Here is a 22,559-nt window from a genome sequence, read left to right as displayed (position 1 = left end):
AATTCTGTCCTTTCCATTTCCCTGACCCACGCTTTATCTATACGTTATTACACCGACAGTTTGTGTCAACTATTTGTTCAAGTTTTGCGCAATTTTTTCTCTATAGTCTGTTCACATGAGGGCTCGGCGAGGCCAGGTGGTTAGAACGATCGACTCGTAATCTGAGGGTCGCTGGTTCGAATTTCTGCCACACGAAACATGCTAGCCCTTTCAGCCATGAGGAGCGTTATAATTTAATGGTCAACCCACACTATTCTTTGGCAAAATAATAACCTAAGAGATGGCAGAGAGTGGTGATGTCTAGCTGCCTTACCTCTAGTCTTACACTGCAAAATTAGTGATGAATAGCGCAGACAGCTCTTAAGTGACTTTGCGAGAAATTCATAACAAATCAAAGTATTATTTCTAGTAAAGTCAACGTATGGGATTTTGCAAGGAAATGTGACACGTGAAGCAAGAGTACCCTATACATATATATTGGGATTGAAATCTGTGAGACTGCAGGTTATCCTATTTTGTCAATCCCCTCTTCAAGGAATGTGTTAAACAATTTAGTATAAACAAGTATTATTTCCCGTAGTGAGAGCTAATTGCACCGGCATGTGACGTCAAAAAAAAAGTCGAAATGTGTGATATTAATGACAATATGCTGTAGCCTACCAAAGCTTCTTTCTACTTCCACATTATAAATCCGCGATTTCTATATTCGTTACTTTTCTATGTAAAAACCGTGTTATATCTGGTCCTAGAATATATTCAAATAAGAAAATGCCTGTTGACCGATTGCAAAGTAAAGTGTGGCTAATTAATACAAATGGCAGTGCTGTATAAATTGCTCACGTACTGTATGTTCATCGTGTTTCGGTTTGTTGTTTTCTTAATTTCGCGCATAGCTACACGAAAGCTATCTGCGCTAACCGTCCCTAATTTAGCAGTGTAAGACTAGAGGGAAGGCAACTAGTCATCAACATCCACTGCCAACTTTTGGGCTACTCTTTTACCAACGAATTGTGGGATTGACTGTCACATTATAACACCCTCACGGCTGAAATGGCGAGTATATTTGGTGTGATGGGGATTCGAACCCACAACCCTCGGATTACGAGTCGAACGCCTTAACCTACCTAGCCATGCCGAGCCGTTATCTCCTTAAAAAGGGAAAAAGCTAATCAAAACCGCCCACCGTCAACTCTTGGATTACCCTTTTTACCACGAGAAATGGGACTGATAGTAATTTTATAACGTCCGTACGCCTGAATGAACGAGAAAGTACGGTGCCGGGCTTCAAACCCGCCATCCTTATATTTCAAGTCGAGTACCCTAATCATCAGGTCGTTTTAGATTGGGAAACTTCAAGAAAAACTGTTATGAATAAAGATTTTATTTTTTACTTCTGTAACAGAGTAGATGTTACAACATTACAGTCGATATACTGTGGTAAAAACATTGAGTCCTATAATTTCCAAAGGATAATAAAGATTTTGATACCCAATTTAAAATTCCTTAGCACTTATTTAATGTTCAATGTTTGAGAAAAACACATGTTTATTTTAAAACGACGACTATTTAGTTCACAATTCTAAAAATAAGACAATTTTCAATTTTTTTAAAAAAACATACTATACAAAGTTAAAATCGATAATAAAAATAAACAAAAACGCCGATGACATTCCTGGAGATGACTCATTGATATACGTTGAAATATATGGTATAAGAGACTGTTTTTCCCAGTACCATCGTTTTTTTTAATTGATTTTAATATTGTATAGTACGTTATTGGCATTTTATTGTTATTTTGAAACTGGAAACTGTCTTATTTTTAAAATTGTGTATTAAATAGTTGTTTTAAAATAATCGTGAGTTTTGTTTTTTTTAAACCGTGATATCTATTATATATACCTTGAATTAAGTATTTATACAGTAAATATAAGACTTGATGAAATTACAGTAAAAGTGCCAGAAATAATTTCTGATTTCATGAGTATAAATATAATTTTCCATTTTTCAATCCCTGAAAAGATAATCAATTGTACAAAACAATTTGACTACAGTGGCATAGCGGCATGTCTCCGGCTTTACAACGCTTAATGTGACTCCCTAAATTTGGTTTTATCTTGCTAATTAAATAAGTGTCGTGGCTTTTGTTTGATAATGCGGAATTACAATGCTAAGAAACCAAGTTTCTGTAGACGTGTAGCTTTGTGCTTAATAACAAATAATAGTTTGATAAAATTTGCGACAAACAAATCCTTTCCATTCTGTACTAGTCATTAATGGTGTAGTAACATATAAATACAGTGTCGTGGTTGTAAGATATAACGTTCAATTTCTTCCTTTCGTTATTGATTGATTTGGATTGTTTATTGCCTTTATTGTTCAGTTGTAAATGCTAACTTTGTGTTTAAAAAGAAGAAAACTACAGATACGTGGCCGTACGTATTAGATAAAACTAGCAAATAACTAACATTGTTACTTTACTGTTTACTGTATATATTATTGTGAAATTAGGCCTATTAACGAACGTTTAACTTGTACATATTGTAGTATAAGAATTAAAGCGCTCTCTACACCTTTAGCATTCTTCTTTCTACGGAACAATAGAAAATAACCTGCTCAACGATAGAAACCATTTCAACGCTACTATACCAAGAAGTCAATCATTAGCCGAAGTTTTTGTACAAAATCATTTGCCTACATTTTTGGAATCTTGCAAAAATAATGAAACGGATTTTATCCTAATTGGCGACCTTAAGTTAAGCAACAAAGTATTTCCATGACTAACAATATTTACAAAGTAAGAAACTTAACGTTAAATTTCATGCACAAACCTCTAGAATAACTATAATGCGATGACAGCAAGGCGCGCTACATTTTTCTGTTAAATAAACAAACAAGACAAAAGTTAGTTTGTCTACTATACTTCAGAAATATGAATATTGCGTATAAACGCCTACAAGGCTTAGCAGCCGCTTATCGAGTGTACTGCACCCTATGTAGTTTATTCACTTCCGAGAAAAACCCGAATAATTTATGATAATGCGCAGACAACAGTTGAATCAATTTGTCTCGGAATAACTGGCGTTTTTGATACACCTTTTAACATTCAAATACAGTTCTCTTTTTTTCTGATTTTAATGGTTAAGCATTAGTAACTGGAAGAATTTCACGGGAAAAGATGACGTAATCAATTTAACAGAACAGTGAACAATGTATGTTTGTTTTTTGTCCTGAGTAAAAACATTTTGGTATTGATTCAGGGTCAATGCCTGACAACTTTATGTGGAAGCTAACAACCTGCCGGTTGCATTGGTACAGGTTTTAGACCTAACATGGCCTGATGGTTAGGGCGCCACCTCGCAATCTGTGGGCTGCGAGTTCAAATTCCATCACTCGATGTGCTCGCTCTATCAACCGAGAGGCATTATAATGTGTCAGTCAATCCCACTATTCGTTGGTAAAGGGTAACCCAAGTGTTGGCGGTGGGTGGTTTAATTTGCTGTCTTCCTTCTAATCAGAGATGACGAGAAAACCCACATGCATACCACATATTCCCGACATCAGCAGAAAAATAACTAATATTTGGCCAAAACTGGTAACAAAATATGACATTCCAGTTAATAACAAATTTATTCAAGAAACAGGCACAAAACTAAGGTCTATACTATTTAAACACAATGTTATAACTGCCACCACTTCTATATTGGATAAACAAGTAGAAAAATGGAAATCAGATTCAAAGAACACAAAAAGTCACCTTCACACGTTTTCTAACTCTGTAAATCAAATAAACACAACATAACCATAAAAAACACCCAAATACTAAATAAAGAAACAAACATAAACAAACGCAAAATTAAAGAAGCCTTACTTATACAACAACTCAACCCCAAAATAAACCAATACAAAGGAACACCTTTATACCTACATTAATAAATATATCTAAGCACGCCCTCTACATTCCTATACTCAGTTACACAACCCCCTTCAAACATGTGGTCAGCTATCGGTCAGTTACCTCTTTCTTTCTTTGTGAACCTGACGATGACCGAAGGTCGAAACGTTGTTCGCTCCTCTACATAACAAAACTTCTCAACCCAAACCAGCCGTTTTTACATATATATGTCTTCCTTCTAGTCTATCACTTCTAGATTTTACAATTAATGTAAATATCGTTTGCATTCTTAAACTAAACACAAAAACAAAATATTATTATTTTTTATTTGAGCCCTTCGAAGCCTATTTGAATTTGTGATTCACTATTCAATCAATATCGAAGTTTCAGTTTTAATTCTGAACACACACTTTTTTTTTCCCCCTAAAACCTGTTATTTCATATAATCGAAACGAAGCCATAATGACTTAACGTTTACTTGGGTCGAAAAAAGAAAGAAAAAACTTAACCAGGTAAAAAATGGTTAAGGTCAAATTAGTGAACAATCTAACCAAAATATAGCTCGTGCTCCCAGAGAGTCAGTTTAAACTTTTTTAATAGCCAATGACTCTAATTGTTGATTATAATAATGTTTTATGATCATTCAGTCAATAGACCTGTTTCAAGTTACTATCTATAAATAGACAGAGTGTGCGTTTTTCTCATAGCGAAACCACATCGGGCTATCTGCTGTGTCTACTGAAGAGAAACGAACCCCTGATGGTTGTGTTTTAACTCCGAAAACTTACCGCTGTCCCAACTGGGGACGGCCTGGCATGGCCAGATGGTTAAAGCACTCGACTCGTAATCCGAGGGTCGCGGGTTCGAATCCCCGTCACACCAAACATGCTCGCCCTTTCAGCCGTGAGGGCGTTATAATGTCACGGTCAACTTCATTATTCGTTGGTTAAAGAGTAGCCCAAGAGTTGAAGATGGGTGATGATAACTAGCTACCTTTCCTACCAGTCTTACAGTGCTGAATTAGGGACGGCTAGCGCAGATAGCCCTCGAGTAACTTGTGCGAAATTCAAGCCTAACGAAATCACACCCAACGGGGGACAAATAAACAGATCAAATATAAAGTTGTTCTTTAAATATATATATATATTGTATATGAATAAATATTTCGTTTTATTGTTTTTATCTATCTATCTCAGAATGTTCAATATCCAAATACTAAGAGTCCTTGCTATATTTTTGGTCCCTCCCTACCAGCCGAAAGTTTATAATGGCCTTGAAGAAAAAAAGAATATTATATACGTATTTGTGTTTTCTTATAACAAAGCCACAGCGGACTATCTGTTAAATCTACCGAAAAAAAATCGAACTCCTGATTTTAGCGTTGTAAATCCGTAGACTTACAGTTGTACTAGCGAGGGACTTTTTCCTATTTAATCGAATCTCTGTCGGTGTTTTGGTAAGAAAAGTTCATACTCTGGAGGGTCAGGTTCTCTATGACATCTTCCTCCTCCCCGTACTTATGTTCTTGACGGACTGGTATTTATAATTGTAAAACTGAATATTATTTTGATCCTTTTCAGGGCAATGTCCATGTATTGTGGCTCATTTGTAGTGATTATTTTATTGTATCAGCAAAATGTCGAGTTTGTTGGTGGCATTTTTTTTAATTGATTAATACATATATATATATGGCCAAGCACGTAAGGCGTGCGACTCGTAATCCGAGGGTCGCGGGTTCGCGCCCGCGTCGCGCTAAACATGCTCGCCCTCCCAGCCGTGGGGGCGTTATAATGTTACGGTCAATCCCACTATTCGTTGGTACAAGAGTTGGTGATGACTAGCTGTCTTCCCTCTAATCTTACACTACTAAATTAGGGACGGCTCGGTGCAGCGGACTAACAACCTACTCACTTAAATACCTGTTGAAGAATCCGCAAGCGATTGCGACCCTATGTTCCTTGATGGAATCTAATGGTGATAACTAACTATATATGTATATATAATTTTATTATTTTATATATATTTTTATTTATTTTTATGTTTAAAATATAAGTTAACTGGGGAGAGATATTTCGGGAGTAGCTTCATCATGTATGAGGTACGTGTCTAGTTCACATAGTAATTCGTTTTTCATCCAGTTCTTATTAAAGTACATTATTGTACCATGTAGGAGTCTATCTGGTATGGTTGGTATGTTCGAATATTTTTGCTATTTAAATAAATATTTGTTTGTTTGTTTTGAATTTCGCGCAAAGCTACACGAGGGCTATTTGCGCTAAAGTAATATTGATAGAGGTGTTAAATAGTGGAAACTTACAAGGGTCTAGTGAGTGTAAGTAAAAACATATAAAAACACTTCTCTTCTTACGTTTCAGACCCCAAAGTTACATAATAATTGCGTTTAAGTAAGAAAATACAAACATATACAAAAAGTATTCACCGCGAAATCGTTATTACTTTCTGTGAGTTCACATACAAGAAAATATCCATTAATATATTTTGTTTTTGTATCCTTTATTACGAGGAAGGCATTACTTAGAAACTGTTTCTATGGTAATCAAGTGTGTTTATTTAACTCTCTCACCACTTTAACGCTTTGTCTTCTGAAAAGTAAACACGTTTGATTTCGTTGGCATTTGCACTGCCGAAGTTCAGTTTTCTAAACAAATCGTTGCCATGGGCGACAAACGCTCGTACTTGGCTTGGTTTCAGCTTGATTATAACAAAAACAACAGTCGTTTGGATTTCTGGGAATTAACTGGCTGTGCCTGTATTTTATCCGAATTTAATTACCAATAAGATGAGAAAAGGCTTTAATTTCACAGTATATTAAATGGTAGAATTAAATAAATCATATAACCATCGTATTGTTTTATTTTACTTTTTGTAACCGTTAACTTTTGAGGAGTCTATGTGAAGCACAGCTGCTACTAAACTCTGTATGACGTCACACTATATATAAAAAAAAGTCAATGATTTGACAATGATGACTTTCGAACTGCGCATGACAAGAAAAAAACATATTTCTACTGGTTGAATGTAAAGTGATTTTGTGAACTGATATAAAGACAAGTTGTTATTCCCAAGTGTAATTTACCTTCAAAATGAAAGCCTTTCTACTTGGCATGATAGTGGTTCTTTTCAGTACTTTCTTCGACAATGTTAATTCGGAGCTAACTAACCCTGTCCTTAGAGCTGAGCAAGCCTTATATTGCGGTAAGCCTATGTTCCTGTTATCTGTTGAATTTCGCGCAAAGTTTATGTGAGGGTTATCTGCTCTCGCCATTACTTGTTTGAAAGCAGTAGACTAGAGCAATGTTTCTCAGCCGCATTTGCCAGACGATTCCGCGATTGACCTTTGTCGTCACGACACCCCCAAACCCCATTATTTCTACATTAATGGAAAAAAACAGTTCGTAATAGTTGGTAACAAAGGTGATATGTGCACCTCTCAGATACCTCGAGGACCAAAAAATAAATTGATTCAGTGAAGACAGCTCGTGATCCTCCATTCCTTCTGGAAACCTGTTCGCGACCAATCGTTTGAGAAACAATTTACTAAGGGAAGCAGGTGGTTAACAAATGCTATAAGTATATATGTATTTTAGCTGAAGTCTTTCTAAGCGTCCTAGCTTCTACTACATAATTTATTTTCGTTGAGCTACGCTGTTGTCTCCCTGAGTTTCAAGTGTGTGTAAACCCTCCCTCTTGGATGCTGCACTCTCTGATGTTGAGTAAATAAAAAATAGCTGTTTTTTTCTTCAGAACTTGTAGTAACAGTTCACTTTATTGCGAGTAAAACGAGAAAAATACAGGTTGGTTAATAATTCTTTAAATTTGGTTAAGTGGTCCATTATAAATTCCGATTTCGATTGTTCCTCGTACAAGTTGGGTAAGGGTGATGCTTCGCTAAACATTGGTTGATTATCGTGTTATTAGATACGGACTCGGCGGTCCTTTGCAAAACGTGGGTTAATTTGTCAATTCTCTGTAATATATGAGCTGAGTGGTCGTCCGAAAACGTCTGGGTTGAATGGATCTATCTCATGGTTGAAACACTGAGACAAGATAAAAGAATACATTTCAGGCATTCGCGTTTAGTGTTCGATATGTCTGTGATTACTGAAGTTTTGAATTTCATGATAGAAAAGATTTGAAGTTTTACGTTCTGAGAACAAATGAAAAATAATAATAATGTTTTAATAATTTGTAGATTTAAATCATATTCAAATCTTGTACTTCAAAGTAAACTTCCGATATATTTTGTATCAAATATTATAATCAAACTATGGTTTATTTCCCATAATCGTTTATCGGGTTTTCACTGTAAACATTTACCTATTTTTACATTTTCTGGTGGCCCGGCATGGCCAGACAGGTTAAGGCATATTCGACTCGTAATCTGAGGGTCGCGGATTTGAATCCCCGTCACACCAAACATGCTCACCCTATCAGCCGTAGGGGCGTTATAATGTGACGGTCAATCCCACTATTCGTTGGTAACAGAGTACCCCAAGAGTTGGCGGTGAGTAACGATGACTAGCTGCCTTCCCTCTAGTCTTACACTGCTAAATTAGGGACAGCTAGCGCAGATAGCCCTCGTGTAGTTTTGCGCGAAATTCAAAACAAACAAACAAACATTTTCTGGCTATTCAGCCTAATATTGTTATTTCATTTGATGGATTTTAGCAACGTCGTTTTTATAACGATAGTAGATTCTCATTTGATGTGTTCTATGTTAAGGTAGCAATTCTAAATTTAGAATACAATTTTGTTTAACTAACTTCACAATTTTTGGTATAATATATTCCATGGTGAAAAAATATCAACATTAGTTCGCTCTGCTTAATTATAATATACATACATATTTACACTTTACAGTTTAAAAGACTTCCATGGATTCTTAATTATAATATATATACATATTTACACTTTACAGTTTAAAAAACCTCCATGGATTCTTAATTATAATATATATACATATTTACATTTTACAGTTTAAAAGACCTCCATAAATTCTTAATTATAATATATATACATATTTACACTTTACAGTTTAAAAGACCTCCATGGATTCTTAATTATAATATATATATACATATTTACACTTTACAGTTTAAAAGACCTCCATGGATTCTTAATTATAATATATATACATATTTACACTTTACAGTTTAAAAGACCTCCATGGATTCTTAATTATAATATATATACATATTTACACTTTACAGTTTAAAAGACCTTCATGGATTATCGACAGCCAACTTTTATCGAATTTGATTAGAACCAGTAGTAATGGTCACATAAGGAAAAAATTGTGACTTACTGGTATGCACGTTATAACTACACGCTTAAAAACAATAGTGATGGTCACGTAAGGAAACAATTGTGACTTACTGGTATGTACGTTGTAACTATACGATTAAAAACATCGGATGAGAGGCACGGAACAACTTTTTCCGACGGAACCCACATTTTCATTTCCTGGTGTCAGTATTTAATTTGCGTGTCTTGACAATAATTTCTGAAGTTCGAAATGCAGCATTTACAAGGTTCGTGTCTTTATGGCAGAGTTTATTCAATCACAAATCTGTACAACTGACTGAGTACGCCGTGTTCGCCGTAGGAATCGAACCCCGAACTTTAGCGTTAAAAGCTTGTCACTGAACCATAGATGAGACGGCAGTTCATGAAGTTCAGAAGATTAACACGTATAGATTGGAAATGTGAGCTGGTTTAACTAGATTTTTACTTCTTGAGTAGCTACAAGTCAGGGCCAGCATGGCCAGGTGGTTGAGGCACTGGCCTCGTAATCCGAGATTCGCGGGCTCGAATCCCTGTAACACTAAACATGCTCGCCCTTTCAACCGTGTGGGTGTTAGAATGTGTCAGTCAATCCCACTATTCGTTAATAAAAGAGTAGCCCAAGAGTTGGCGGTTGATGGTGGTGTCTAGCTGTCTTCCTTCTAGTCTTACACTGCTAAATTAGAGACGGCTAGCGCAGATAACCCTCGTGTAGCTTTGCTCGAAATTCAAAACAAACCAAACTAAACCAGCTGTAAGTATGTACCGCATTCATTATTGTTCTGTAACAGTCCATTAAGTTTCAAAGCATTAAGTTCAAAACATCATAAATATTATCTTCGTTTCGTCTTCACCCTCGGGCTGTTTGTCATCGAAAGTTCTAAATCAGAACCTAATACTCGTTATTGAAGAGTCACGCGCAGCAGCAGAAAGGATGTGGCTATGTTATTGTTGTTTTGTTTTTTTTATCTTTAGATCCGTCAAACCTACCAGACGAAACACTTCTCAAAAGGAGAGAAAAAGTTCTGAAGTTGTACCAGAACTATGAGGTCAGTATGTCTTATTATTATGTCTTATTAGACTGCTCATTAACTACTTATTATACTAATATTTTCACATTAAAGACATACATCTCCAAGCTGACAGGACGTTTGTACACTAAAGACGTGCATCTTTAGAGAGGTACGTTTCATACCTTACAGAGACGTAAGTTGGTGAAATTTTGTCACCGAAATAATATGTGATTCAGAGATAAACTTCTTCAACATTTCGACATATAATTAGGCTTGAGAACTCATTTTCTCATGACAATTTTTCCTTGCTAGAAGTGAAGAGATAAGCACAATTATTGTATTATTCAAAAACACTACACACAAAAGTATAAATGAAAAACAGGTTTAGTATACTAGTGGTCGTTCAGTGACCAAATATGGCCTCTCATTTTTCCATGTTTGAGTCTCGATTTCAGTGTTAAGAAAACATTGTGTAGTTTAGTTTGTATTGGATCCATTTCTACCTTTAAAAATTTTTTGATGTCGATCACAGTACTGTGAAGTTTAAAGTTCTAATCTGGTTTGTTTATAGCTTTATTTATTAACTGATTGTTTGTTTACTGCTTAAGATTTCGTTTCGGTGCCAGTCTGTCTTTTCTAACATTATAGGGTTTGTCTACTTAGAATTGTAATTAATGTAATAAAACAAAATAGTTTTACACTAAGGAAATATCTGCTTTCTGTATTTCAAGTCACCGTATAGTAACTTCTATTTTTACACATGAGGAGACATGATATCTTCCATTAATAACACAGTCAACACATACCCCATGCCTCTAACACAATGCAACACATTTCAATCCATTTTCTAACGGTAGTAAAACACTACAACATAAATACCTTCTATCAGTAACACGACTAAACACATAATATACCGAGTTTATGCGTTGTGTAGATATTGTATGATATGTCCAGATTTTTAAAAAGTATGAACAACTATTTATCGTTGTAGAGATGAAAGTTGGTGTTACTTGGATTCATCCTTGTTCAGATGAAAGTTGGTGTTAGTTGGATTCATCCTTGTAGAGATGAAAGTTGGTGTTATTTGAATTTATCGTTGCAGAAATGAAAGTTGGTGCTATTTGAATTTATCCTTGTAGAGATGAAAGTTGGTGTTATTTTGGTTTATCCTTGTAGATATGAAGTTAGTGTTATTTAGGTTCATCCCTCTAAAGATAAATGTTGATGTTGTTTGTACAGGTCAATACTAACTAGTGTTATTTGGAGGGAAAATTCACTCAAGGTCTTCTGCTGTTTACAACAGGATACACAGTTCTCCCCCATCCTTTCCTTGTGGCACAGCGATATGTCTATAGACATGAAAGTATCAATTTTTGTCTCTCCTTAAAAAAGCAACAAAGAAAAAAACCCTACGAATCACGAACTTGTAGCTTATCGTTCGGTTTTAGTGAATTAAAAACTACAAAAAAATATGTTTTTGAACGTATATATGTAATAAAATTTTTCTTCCTTTTAGAAATAACCTGAAAGAACAAAATAAGTGGATACGATTATTTATTAAGCAAATATAAACAGCTTATATCACGTTATGTCTTTTATTTAAAAAGATGATACACGTAATGATTGAGCCTTTTCGTTTTTTTCAATACTGAATGTTTATTTTCTGTAGATTTTGCTCGATTTTTCAATTACAAATAATTTCACCTTTTCCCCACCACAGCTTGGTGACTTTATTGAAGCCTGTAGAAAACTTCATTTCTCCCATTATACATTGACAGATTTTCTTCGTGCCCACTGTAGTAATGACGCCGAGAGTATTATGACGAAGGTGAGAACTAAACACCTGTTTGTTGATCTTGTATTACATTCTGTTTGTTTTAGAATTTTCGACCTAAGCTGTACGTAACACTCACTATCTGCACATTCCTAATTTGGAACCCACTGCCAACTTTTGAACTATAACCTTACTTGAACAGCAGTTTGATTCTGATCTGGCACGGCCGGTTGTTTAGGGCGCTTGACTCGCAATTTGAGGATCGCGGGCTCGAATTCCCGTCCCATCAAATATTCTCGCCCTTTAAGCCGTGGGGGCGTCATAAAATTACGGTCAATCCCACTATTCGTTGTTAAAAGAGTAGCCCAATGGTTGGTGATGACAAGCTGCCTTCCTTCTAGTTTTCAAATGCTCAAAATTCAAAACAAATCGGAATTTGTTTTCTCCTGTCACAGCTTTTTTGTTTTTGCAACAACGGGATGCGAATCGTAAATGTCTTTGAATTCACATTGCGGACACGTTAGCCAAAGAAAACGCCCAGCCTATTACAATGTTATTAGAAATTAATAACAGTTTGTACATACGGGTAACCTTAACGTGATATATGGTTTATTAATAGGCTAAGTCAGAAATTCCAAATGTTCAGTCACTTTGTAATTTTCTGTATGGAAGCACATTTTAAGAAATTGTATAGAAACATATACCACTTTGAGGTAAAATGGCTCAACGCCATTTGTTTTAACTTATTTCTGTTTTGTTTTCTTATGCTGTATAACGTGATTTGGTTTGGTTTGTTTTGAATTTTGAGCAAAGCTACACGAGGGCTATCTGCGCTAACCTTCCATAATTTAGCAGTGTAAGATACAGGGAAGGTAGTTAGTTATCATCACCCATCGCCAACTCTCGGGCTACTCTTTTACCAACGAATAGTGGGATTGACCGTATAATTACAACGCCCTCACGAGTGAAAGAACGAGCATGTTTGGTGCGACGGGATTCGAACCCGTGACCCTCGGATTACGAGTCGAGTGCCTTAACCACCTGGCCATGCCGGGCCGTATTACGTAATTAGGACTGATAGAAGATGTGATGATCTAAGTGATAGAGCGCTGGAATTTCTTTGAACTATTATCATTTTGCCAAATATTTTGTTCTAAAAGCGGCTCAGTAACTTTGAATAGTTCTAATAAACTTTTAAGAGCAACTGACAAAGACGTATTAATAAATGGTGACAACCCGTGAAGTTTGTTAAGATTAGGTTTACTAAAAGTGCAGTAGAATTTGTGTTCAGCCATTGTTTGACTTTGTGGATATTACGTCACAAAGGAATCGAACGATTGCTCATCTACTTAACAAGTACTTAAATGTTTCACAAAATTCACGTATTTAATTCGATTTTAGTCAACTTCAGTATCGTTTGAACGTTAGAAGTAGTTTTGAAATGTGACGTGTTTTTGGTAGCTCCAACTGTGATCCTGTTTGGAAACTTGGTAATTTCATATTCGATATATACTCTTGTGAAATTGTACAGGTACTTATTGTAGCTCGGTACCAGATAGGTACTTCTCATTTTTAGTATTTCAAGGGGAGTGCAACTCGACTCGTTTTGAGAAATTCCAAACCCGGCATGGCCAGGTTGTGAAGGCGCTCGACTCCTAATCTGAAGGTCGCGGATTCGAATCCCGGTCGCACCAAACATGCTCGCCCTTTCAGCCGTGTGGCCTTATAAAGTAACGGTCAATCGCACTATTCGTTTGAGGCTCTGATGAAGAACTACGGCAAAATGGGCTACTGGATGTCCCTGAAAGTCCATATCTTTGACGCTCATCATGATAAATCCAAGGAGAACATGGGAACATACTCAGAGGAGCAAGGCAAGCGCTTCCACCAATATATACTGGACTTTGAATGTCGCTATCAAGGAGCGTATAATGAAAACATGATGGGAGACTATATTTGGAGGCTGATATGTGAAAGTGATTTACATTACAGTCGCAAATCTCGAAAAACTACTCACTTCTAAACATTTTTGTATAACTTTAGTGTAAATACATGTAAATCTTGATTCATATGTTGTTTTATTCAGATCTTATGTAAATGAAAATGTGCAAATTTACCCGTTTTTACATATAAAATAGGTTAATTTCTAATTTTTTTATTTTCCAGGTCCCAAAAGCAAAGTTTGAAGGGAATAATGGTCATTTTCTGTACTTCTACAACATAAGCAATTAAGAAATAACACATACTATCCAGGAACAAAATTAATGTTACATAGTGTTATATATTATCAGGCACTACCTCAGAGTAGCGAGATGTGAAAACAAAAAGTTAACATGTATAAGTTTGATTTTTATTTGTTAATGGTTCAAAACTCTACTAGATTATGAAAAAGACACATTAAACATTCAGGCACTCTGATTCATCTGGTTCTAACATCCTTTTTTCATGTAATATAGATAGACAAATGCAAGAACGAAAACATCAGGAGTCAAATGGTAAGAAAGCTAAACTTTTATATATCTCTGTTATTGTTGTGTGTTTGGATGAAGTTTATATCGAATGATTTAAAACACTAATCTTCATATTGCTGGGTGGGTTATTTTGCTCACAAATCCCTCAAAGTGCACACAAACCCGCCTGTGCAAGTGATCAAAATAAACTAAATTTAAATCTCTTATTACACACAGCGAGATCTTTACACAAAAAGCTACACGAAAAACAGTCGATCAAGATTTTGATGGAAAATACGTTGTATATGTGGCCTAATATTAAAACAGGCACGTTCTTTCTAATAAAAACATAAAATCAACCAAAATGACAGCAAAGAAAGAAAAAACAAAAAACGCTGGGGAGATTACAATTGTGAAAAGAACAAAACTCGGACCACCAGGTTTGTAGCCACAACTTCCTCTAGCGGATTTTCTACCTTCGAACTGATGGACACCATCTTCACTAATCACAGCATAACTGACAGTGATATTTTTATATAAACTATCGCTCTACTGTTCTCGCCTTACTCACTTTTCCACCCACAAAAAAATTCTAAACACAGGATTGACAGATCTCCTCTCCACCCTGAAGGACTACGTATCCCAAATCGGCAGTTTATTAGTATTTATGTGCCCAGCCCAGTGGCACAGTGGTATATGTGCGGACTTTTATTGGTAGAAAGCGCGTTTCGATACCCGTGGTGGGCAGAGCACAGATAGCCCTTTCTTCTTAATAACAAGCAACATCGTACATTATATTCACTTCAACCTTTACTTCCAGATCAGGATTCTCGAGTTTGGCGAAGGAAGACTGCTTGGTTTACGACACACCCCTCCCCGATGATTGGTTGTTTTTCGAATAATTAATTTCAGTCGAAATACGTTCCAGTAGTTTGAGTCACGTAGACGATGTGAAAGAGAAAAAAAAAAGACTTGTGAAATATTTTAAACCTCCTTTAAACGGATCATTTCACTTTTTGGATCGGGCGTAGTCCATTGATTAGCTCGTCCAGACTGTGAATTCCAGGATTAATTGTTCGCGACATATTTCCGCAAAATTGCGCTTCGCACTTTGAGGCGTGAATGCGATGCATAAGCAACAGTCAAATTTCATAATCTGAGTAGCTCAAGAGACTGCATTGGGTGCTGTTGAGTGGTAGCAACCTCTCCAGTCTGTCAAATCAAAATTATGGAAGGGCTACGCGCAACTAGCCCTTGTATTTATTCCGGGCGAATTTCTGAAGAACCAAACACACATTTCATTATATAACTTTTGTTACATTTCCCACATTCTTGCACGAGGGAAATCGTTTTGTACATAAAATTATCTCGGAACAAATTATCTTTTTCAATACTCTACTATATATAAAATGTAATATCTAACTAATGCCTTGGCTGTATAAAATGTAACAGCATGTTATAATGTAAATAATGTCTTGGCTGTCTTTCTTGTATTTTATTTACCAAATATTTAAGAGTTTGGTTTTTATTTCCAGGAAGTTAATCACTTAGGTAAAGTTAGTGCTGAAAAATTGAATTTTTCTTCTATAAGATTTATGGTGGCGGTCCTCCCAGTGGTTTCGACCCCCGAAGTATCTCACAGGATATTCAAGTTGCTCTGCAGGTTGTGTACCCTTAATGTCATAGATAACATACTTGTAAATAATAATCGTGATATATCAATTTAAAAAAAGGTGTAGTACAACTTTATCACAACATTATTCTTTGTAAAGTTGTTAGAGTTACTTTTTATATAAAAATGTAAAATATAATTTTTTTTTTTACATGACAGTTATATCATGACCCATGTTTTGTTCCCAATATAAACATGCATATTTTTGGTCAGTAAATGAACAAGAATCTGTTAGAAGTGAACGATATAAACCATATAATCGCGACAGAAATATTGAAACAAAAACAAAAAACACAGACTGGTTGCAACACCAAATTTATATCAAAACAAAAATTCAGTTGAATTAATTAATATCAGGTTCAAAGATATTCAAGAAGCTAGATATACTATGGTTAATACAACTGGAAGAGCCCGGCATGGCCAGATGGTTAAGGCACTCGATTCGTAATCCGAGGGTCACGGGTTCGAATCTTCATACCACAAAACATGTTCGCACTTGCAGCCGGGGGAACGTTGTAAAGTTACGGTCAATCCCACTATTCCTTAGTAAAAGAGTTTCCCAAAAGTTGGCGGTGGGTGATGATGACTAGCTACCTTCTCTCTAGTCTTACACTGCTAAATTAGGGACGGCTAGCGTAGATAGCCCTCGTGTAGCTTTGCGCGAAATTCAAAAACAAACCAATTGGTAAATTTTGGAAATAAAATTGGTACAGCGTCAAGGGAAGTAGATATAAACTGTAACGCTGCAGGGTGTGGAGTGAGGGGGTGGTTGCATAGTGAAATACACAAAAAAAAACGTTGAAACAGTTTTAAGAACAGATACAATCTTTAACAACCAAACTATCCGTATTTCAAGCTTCCAGTTTTAGGAACAGATAGCATCTTTAACAACCAAACTATCCGTATTTCAAGCTTCCGTTACCTAGTGTTGCCCTTTTATATATATATATTTGAGCCGTTGTATCCACCACATACAATTCCATTTAATGAAATACAGTATTATGGAAACGTTTTTTTTTTTTTTTTTTTTTTATATATAACATTTCAACCACCTTGAGTTTTACAAGATTCGGAAAATTTACATAATTATGAACAAATAACCATCCACATCGCTGCTTTCCCAACACGAGTTGACACATTTGGAATCAATAAGGTTTATAAGACATTGATTATATATTCTTTCAGCAATATATATACCATTGTTGATGCAATGTTTCAGTCAATGCTCTTCTTCAGGTATCACTAACTGGACGTTGTATCGATAATAGTATATATATTAAGAAAAGAAATATATATATATCGGTAGTTGTATAGTCTTTCATCAATGTTTACTAGACATGATTGTATAATCTTTCATCAATGTTTACTAGTCATGATTGTATAGTCTTTCATCAATGTTTATTAGTCATGGTTGTATAGTCTTTCATCAATGTGTGCTAGTCATGATTGTATAGTCTTTCATCAATGTTTACTAGACATGATTGTATAATCTTTCATCAATGTTTACTAGTCATGATTGTATAGTCTTTCATCAATGTGTGCTAGTCATGATTGTATAGTCTTTCATCAATGTGTGCTAGTTATGATTGTATAGTCTTTCATCAATGTGTGCTAGTTATGATTGTATAGTCTTTCATCAATGTTTACTAGTCATGATTGTATAGCCTTTCATCAATGTGTGCTAGTTATGATTGTATAGTCTTTCATCAATGTGTGCTAGTTATGATTGTATAGTCTTTCATCAATGTTTACTAGTCATGATTGTATATTCTTTCATCAATGTTTATTAGACATGATTGTATATTCTTTCATCAATGTTTGCTAGTCATTATTGTATAGTCTTTCATCAATGTTTACTAGTCATGATTGTATATTATTTCATCAGTGTTTGCTACTCATGATTGTATATTCTTTCATCAATGTTTGCTAGTCATTATTGTATAGTCTTTCATCAATGTTTACTAGTCATGATTGTATATTCTTTCATCAATGTTTATTAGACATGATTGTATAGTTTTTTATCAATGTTTGCTAGTCATTATTGTATAGTCTTTCATCAATGTTTACTAGTCATGATTGTATATTCTTTCATCAATGTGTGCTAGTCATGATTGTATATTCTTTCATCAATGTGTGCTAGTCATGATTGTATAGTCTTTCATCAATGTTTACTAGTCATGATTGTATAGTCTTTCATCAATGTGTGCTAGTTATGATTGTATAGTCTTTCATCAATGTTTGCTAGTCATTATTGTATAGTCTTTCATCAATGTTTACTAGTCATGATTGTATATTCTTTCATCAATGTTTATTAGACATGATTGTATATTCTTTCATCAATGTTTGCTAGTCATTATTGTATAGTCTTTCATCAATGTTTACTAGTCAAGATTGTATATTATTTCGTCAGTGTTTGCTACTCATGATTGTATATTCTTTCATCAATGTTTACAAGTCATGATTGTATATTCTTTCATCAATGTTTACAAGTCATGATTGTATATTCTTTCATCAATGTTTACAAGTCATGATTGTATAGTATTTCAATTATGTAATTTATTGCTGAAAAGCAACATTTCTCTAAGATATTATTTCATAAATGTATAACTACGTTGTTGTTGTTTTTAAACAGAATATCAAAGACGAGATCGCCCCTTAGTGGACACAGCCAACTCTCCATCTATAGTCTCACTGTATTTCTTTACAGTATCATAAACAGCACAATATATTTAATAATAAGAATAGCACGTGCTTTTTGATATTTTCATGGTGTATACATTTCGATGTGGTGAAGTTAAAATATACGTTATATAACAAATACTATATGTTTTTGTCATTTTTGTTCTAGGTAATGTTATCTTCAAGAAAGGGTGAAACTTTATTTATATCAATTCAAATTATTTAACCTAATATCGCATTTTCTTATTGGAGAATAAGCATTGCTGATATTTCTGTTTTCTAGCATTTTATATTGGAAAAATATCCTTTTTTGATATTGAAATTTATGTTTAAAGTCAGTGTTCAAGTTGTTTTTATAGCTTTTGTTAAAATATCACGCTTTCTTTGTGATATACCTGTTTCGTTATTCTCAATTTTAAAACATACCCATTTTAATATATTCTTAAACCTAAAACGGTTGTTTTAAAATCAGTAGCTCGAGAGTGACCTTTATATTTAGAAACACTTTAAAAACTTTGACATTTAATCTGATGATCGAGTTTCAAAATGTTGATTCTTGTAAGGCACTATGTATGACCAAGACACAAGATGGTGCACGTCCTCATATACTATAGATTTATATCCAAGACTTGCTTATGTAACTATCAACGAATTGTCTATAATTGAAAACACTTTAAGTAGTAAAATTAACTGAATGTGTAAAATGGCTGAATGTGGTAGGAACTATTAAAATGGATCACACTCTTGTGGTGAGGTATTGTTTGGTTCCTGATAAAGGCTCCAGTTATGGCCAAAAGCCAATAATCTAAACCAAAACTTAACGCTGTGATTGTCCATGTTATTTATTTAATCAACAAAGATGTTCTTTGTTGACTAAAATGTATAAAGAAGCACCATATACATATAGTTTTCATCTTTAGTAAATATTGTATTAAACGCTCTTAGACAGTCTGGTTTAAATTTTTAACTTATTTCTTTAAGAAAACAGCAATCAAGGATAGGTCGTATTTTCAGTTTTTCAACTAACCAGTTGAAATGATAAAGTATGGTTAGTTATTTAAGCCTACAATAAAAATACACATCAGATAAAATTGATGCGTAAGTAATTAAAAACGTGTTATTTATAAACTTATTTTAAAATTCGATAAAGAAATATGAGGAAGCAAGTGTAATTATAAAACGTGTCCCATTGGTGGATGATAAATGTAGTCAGTGTTCATTTAATATTTGAACATTTAACTATAATATTGATTATATAGTACGATGCACCTGTATCTTTTCACAGCTAAAACAATAAATGGAACAATGAAAAAACGAAATTGTTGTAAATATGTATGAATATCAGTACGTGTTCACGTTTGAAATAGTTTCATGCAAGTTATAAATACAGGATATAAAAAATAAGATGGAGGCTTAAAGCGTGAATCAATTTAATTTTGACAATTTTAGTATCTAATATAACTTATATCACTAGAGGTCACTGTCTAGTAGCGGAAAATAAAAATGAATGGCTACAGTTTTTGAATGTTATCGTCCACCTAATCAAATTAACCGAAACCATAATAGATAGCTTCAATAAAAAAGAATGTACTGTCGCTTGCTTCCTTGATATCGATAAAGCATTCGTCACTGTATGGCACGATGGTCTAAGGTTCCGAATGAATGAAATGGAACTACCGCGAGGAATTATTCGCTGGTTATCTAACTTTTTGTAAAACAGAAAATGTAGAGTAAATGTTGAAGGAACATTTTCTGAATACTTTACTCCTGAAGCTGGTGTCCCTCAGGGAGGGATGGTTAGCCCTATACTCTTCATCATGTATGTAAACAATATGCCACTGAGGGATCCGAATCATGGATTCTCTTCACAGTTCGCAGATGATGTGGCAGTCTGGAAAAGTGCCGCAACACCCACGATAACAGCCACTAACATACAACCGCAACTGAATAGAATAAGTGAATACTGTCAAAAATATAGAATAAAAATAAACACAGCAAAAACACAACTCGTAGTCGTTATGAAATTGACAAAACACAAAAACAACAGCCAGAATTATATATGAATAGCATACTACTCCAGATTGCCCCATCGGCAAAATTTTTAGGTCTGACCTATGATTCAAAACTAACTTGGATCAATCATGTGAACGAAATTAAAAATAAAGTCTGGCGAAGAACTAACTATGCTAGGAGTCTAACTGGTAAAAACAGTGGAGCATCTACAGATAACATATTAAAAATCTATAAAACATATATTAGACGTGTAATAGATTATGCAGCTCCAGCATGGATAACAGTAAGCAATAAAATTATTAAAACCAAACTACAAAAAATCCAAAACACACTCCTCACAACAGCATAGAGAGTTCCAAGAACTATATCATCTCAGTTCATTCACAAATGCTCGAACATACCAACCATACCAGATAGACTCCTACATAGTACAATAATGTACTTTAATAAGAATTGGATGAAAAACGAATTACTATGCGAACTAGACAGGTACCTCATACATGATGAAGCTAGTCCTAAATATCTCTCCCCAGTTAACTTATATTTTAAATATAAAAATAAATAAAAAATATATATTAAATAATAAAAATAATAATAATATATATACATATATATATATATATATATATATATAAACAATAAAAAAATGCCACCAACAAACTTGACATTCTGCTGATAGAATTAAATAATCACTATATATGAGCCACAATACATGGACATTGCCCTGAAAAGGATCAAAATAATATTCAGTTCTACAATTATAAATACCAATCCGTCAAGAATATAAGTACGGGGAGGAGGAAGAGGTCACAGAGAACCTGACCCTCCAGGGTATGAACTTTTCTTACCCAAACACCGACAGAGATTCAATTCAATTCATATGTTATCGTTACAAGACATACATTAGACCTGTAATAGACTATGCAGCTCCTGCATGGATCAATGTAAGTGTAAAACAAATACAAACCAAACACCAAACATTACAGAATACACTAATTACATCAGCATGCAGAGTACCTAAAACCACTTCATCAAAGTTCATGCATAATTACTCAAACACGCAAACAATACCAGATAGACTTCTGCAGAGTACAATAAAATATTTTGATAAAAATTGGCGAAAAAATTAGTTGTTATGCGAACTAGACAGGTATTGCATATATGATGAAGAGAGACCTAAACACCTCTCCCCGTTAAATCTATACATTAGATCATTAAGACAAAATCATTTAAAATAATAATAATAATAGTAGTATTAAAATATAGATAAAATAAAACAGGACACCTAAGTTCTAGACTTATTAAATAATAATAATAGTAATAAAAAAATCAAGAACAATATAAATGGACATTGTCCTGAAAAGGACCAGACTAAATTTATGATATCACTCCAGCCATTCTGTATTTAAATAGAAATATATTAATCTGGCCACTTCAAAGAAGTCATGGAAAGAGGAAGAGGTCGAGTGAACCTGACCCTCTTGGGTATATACTTATCAACATACTCTAATACCGATAAAGAAGAAGCGAGTGCTATCGTTCATTTGTGGTAAAGCTGCAAATACTATCGCCCCCTGTGGCTCAGCAGTAAGTCCGAAGGCTTATAACACTATAAATCGGGGTTCGATAACAAAGAACAGAGAGTACATTGTATAGCTTTGCTTTTGATAACGAACAAATAAGTTAACTAAATTAAGCTATCTGAACTCTACACTAAAATAACTTATAACTTACACACAATTTAAATCTAGGGAATATGTAG

The 22,559-nt window shown here is 34.4% G+C and overlaps 1 protein-coding gene across 1 annotated transcript; it reads left to right on the top strand.

The window, feature by feature from the left end:
* The first annotated feature begins 6,907 nt into the window (after positions 1–6,907).
* On the top strand, positions 6,908–18,917 carry LOC143240102 (uncharacterized). The gene is made up of 6 exons (XM_076481967.1): positions 6,908–7,108; positions 10,172–10,245; positions 11,930–12,037; positions 14,440–14,478; positions 16,025–16,096; positions 18,738–18,917. Exons 1-6 carry the CDS (start codon positions 6,997–6,999, stop codon positions 18,762–18,764), a joined length of 432 nt encoding a protein of 143 aa, XP_076338082.1. The 5' UTR covers positions 6,908–6,996; the 3' UTR covers positions 18,765–18,917.
* Positions 18,918–22,559: the final 3,642 nt, after the last annotated feature.

This window comes from Tachypleus tridentatus, chromosome 13 (assembly GCF_004210375.1).
Source record: "Tachypleus tridentatus isolate NWPU-2018 chromosome 13, ASM421037v1, whole genome shotgun sequence".
Classification (NCBI taxonomy): Eukaryota; Metazoa; Arthropoda; class Merostomata; order Xiphosura; family Limulidae; genus Tachypleus; species Tachypleus tridentatus.
The sequence above is the reverse complement of the archived record's forward strand: the minus strand, read 5'-3'. Positions and strand labels throughout refer to the sequence as shown.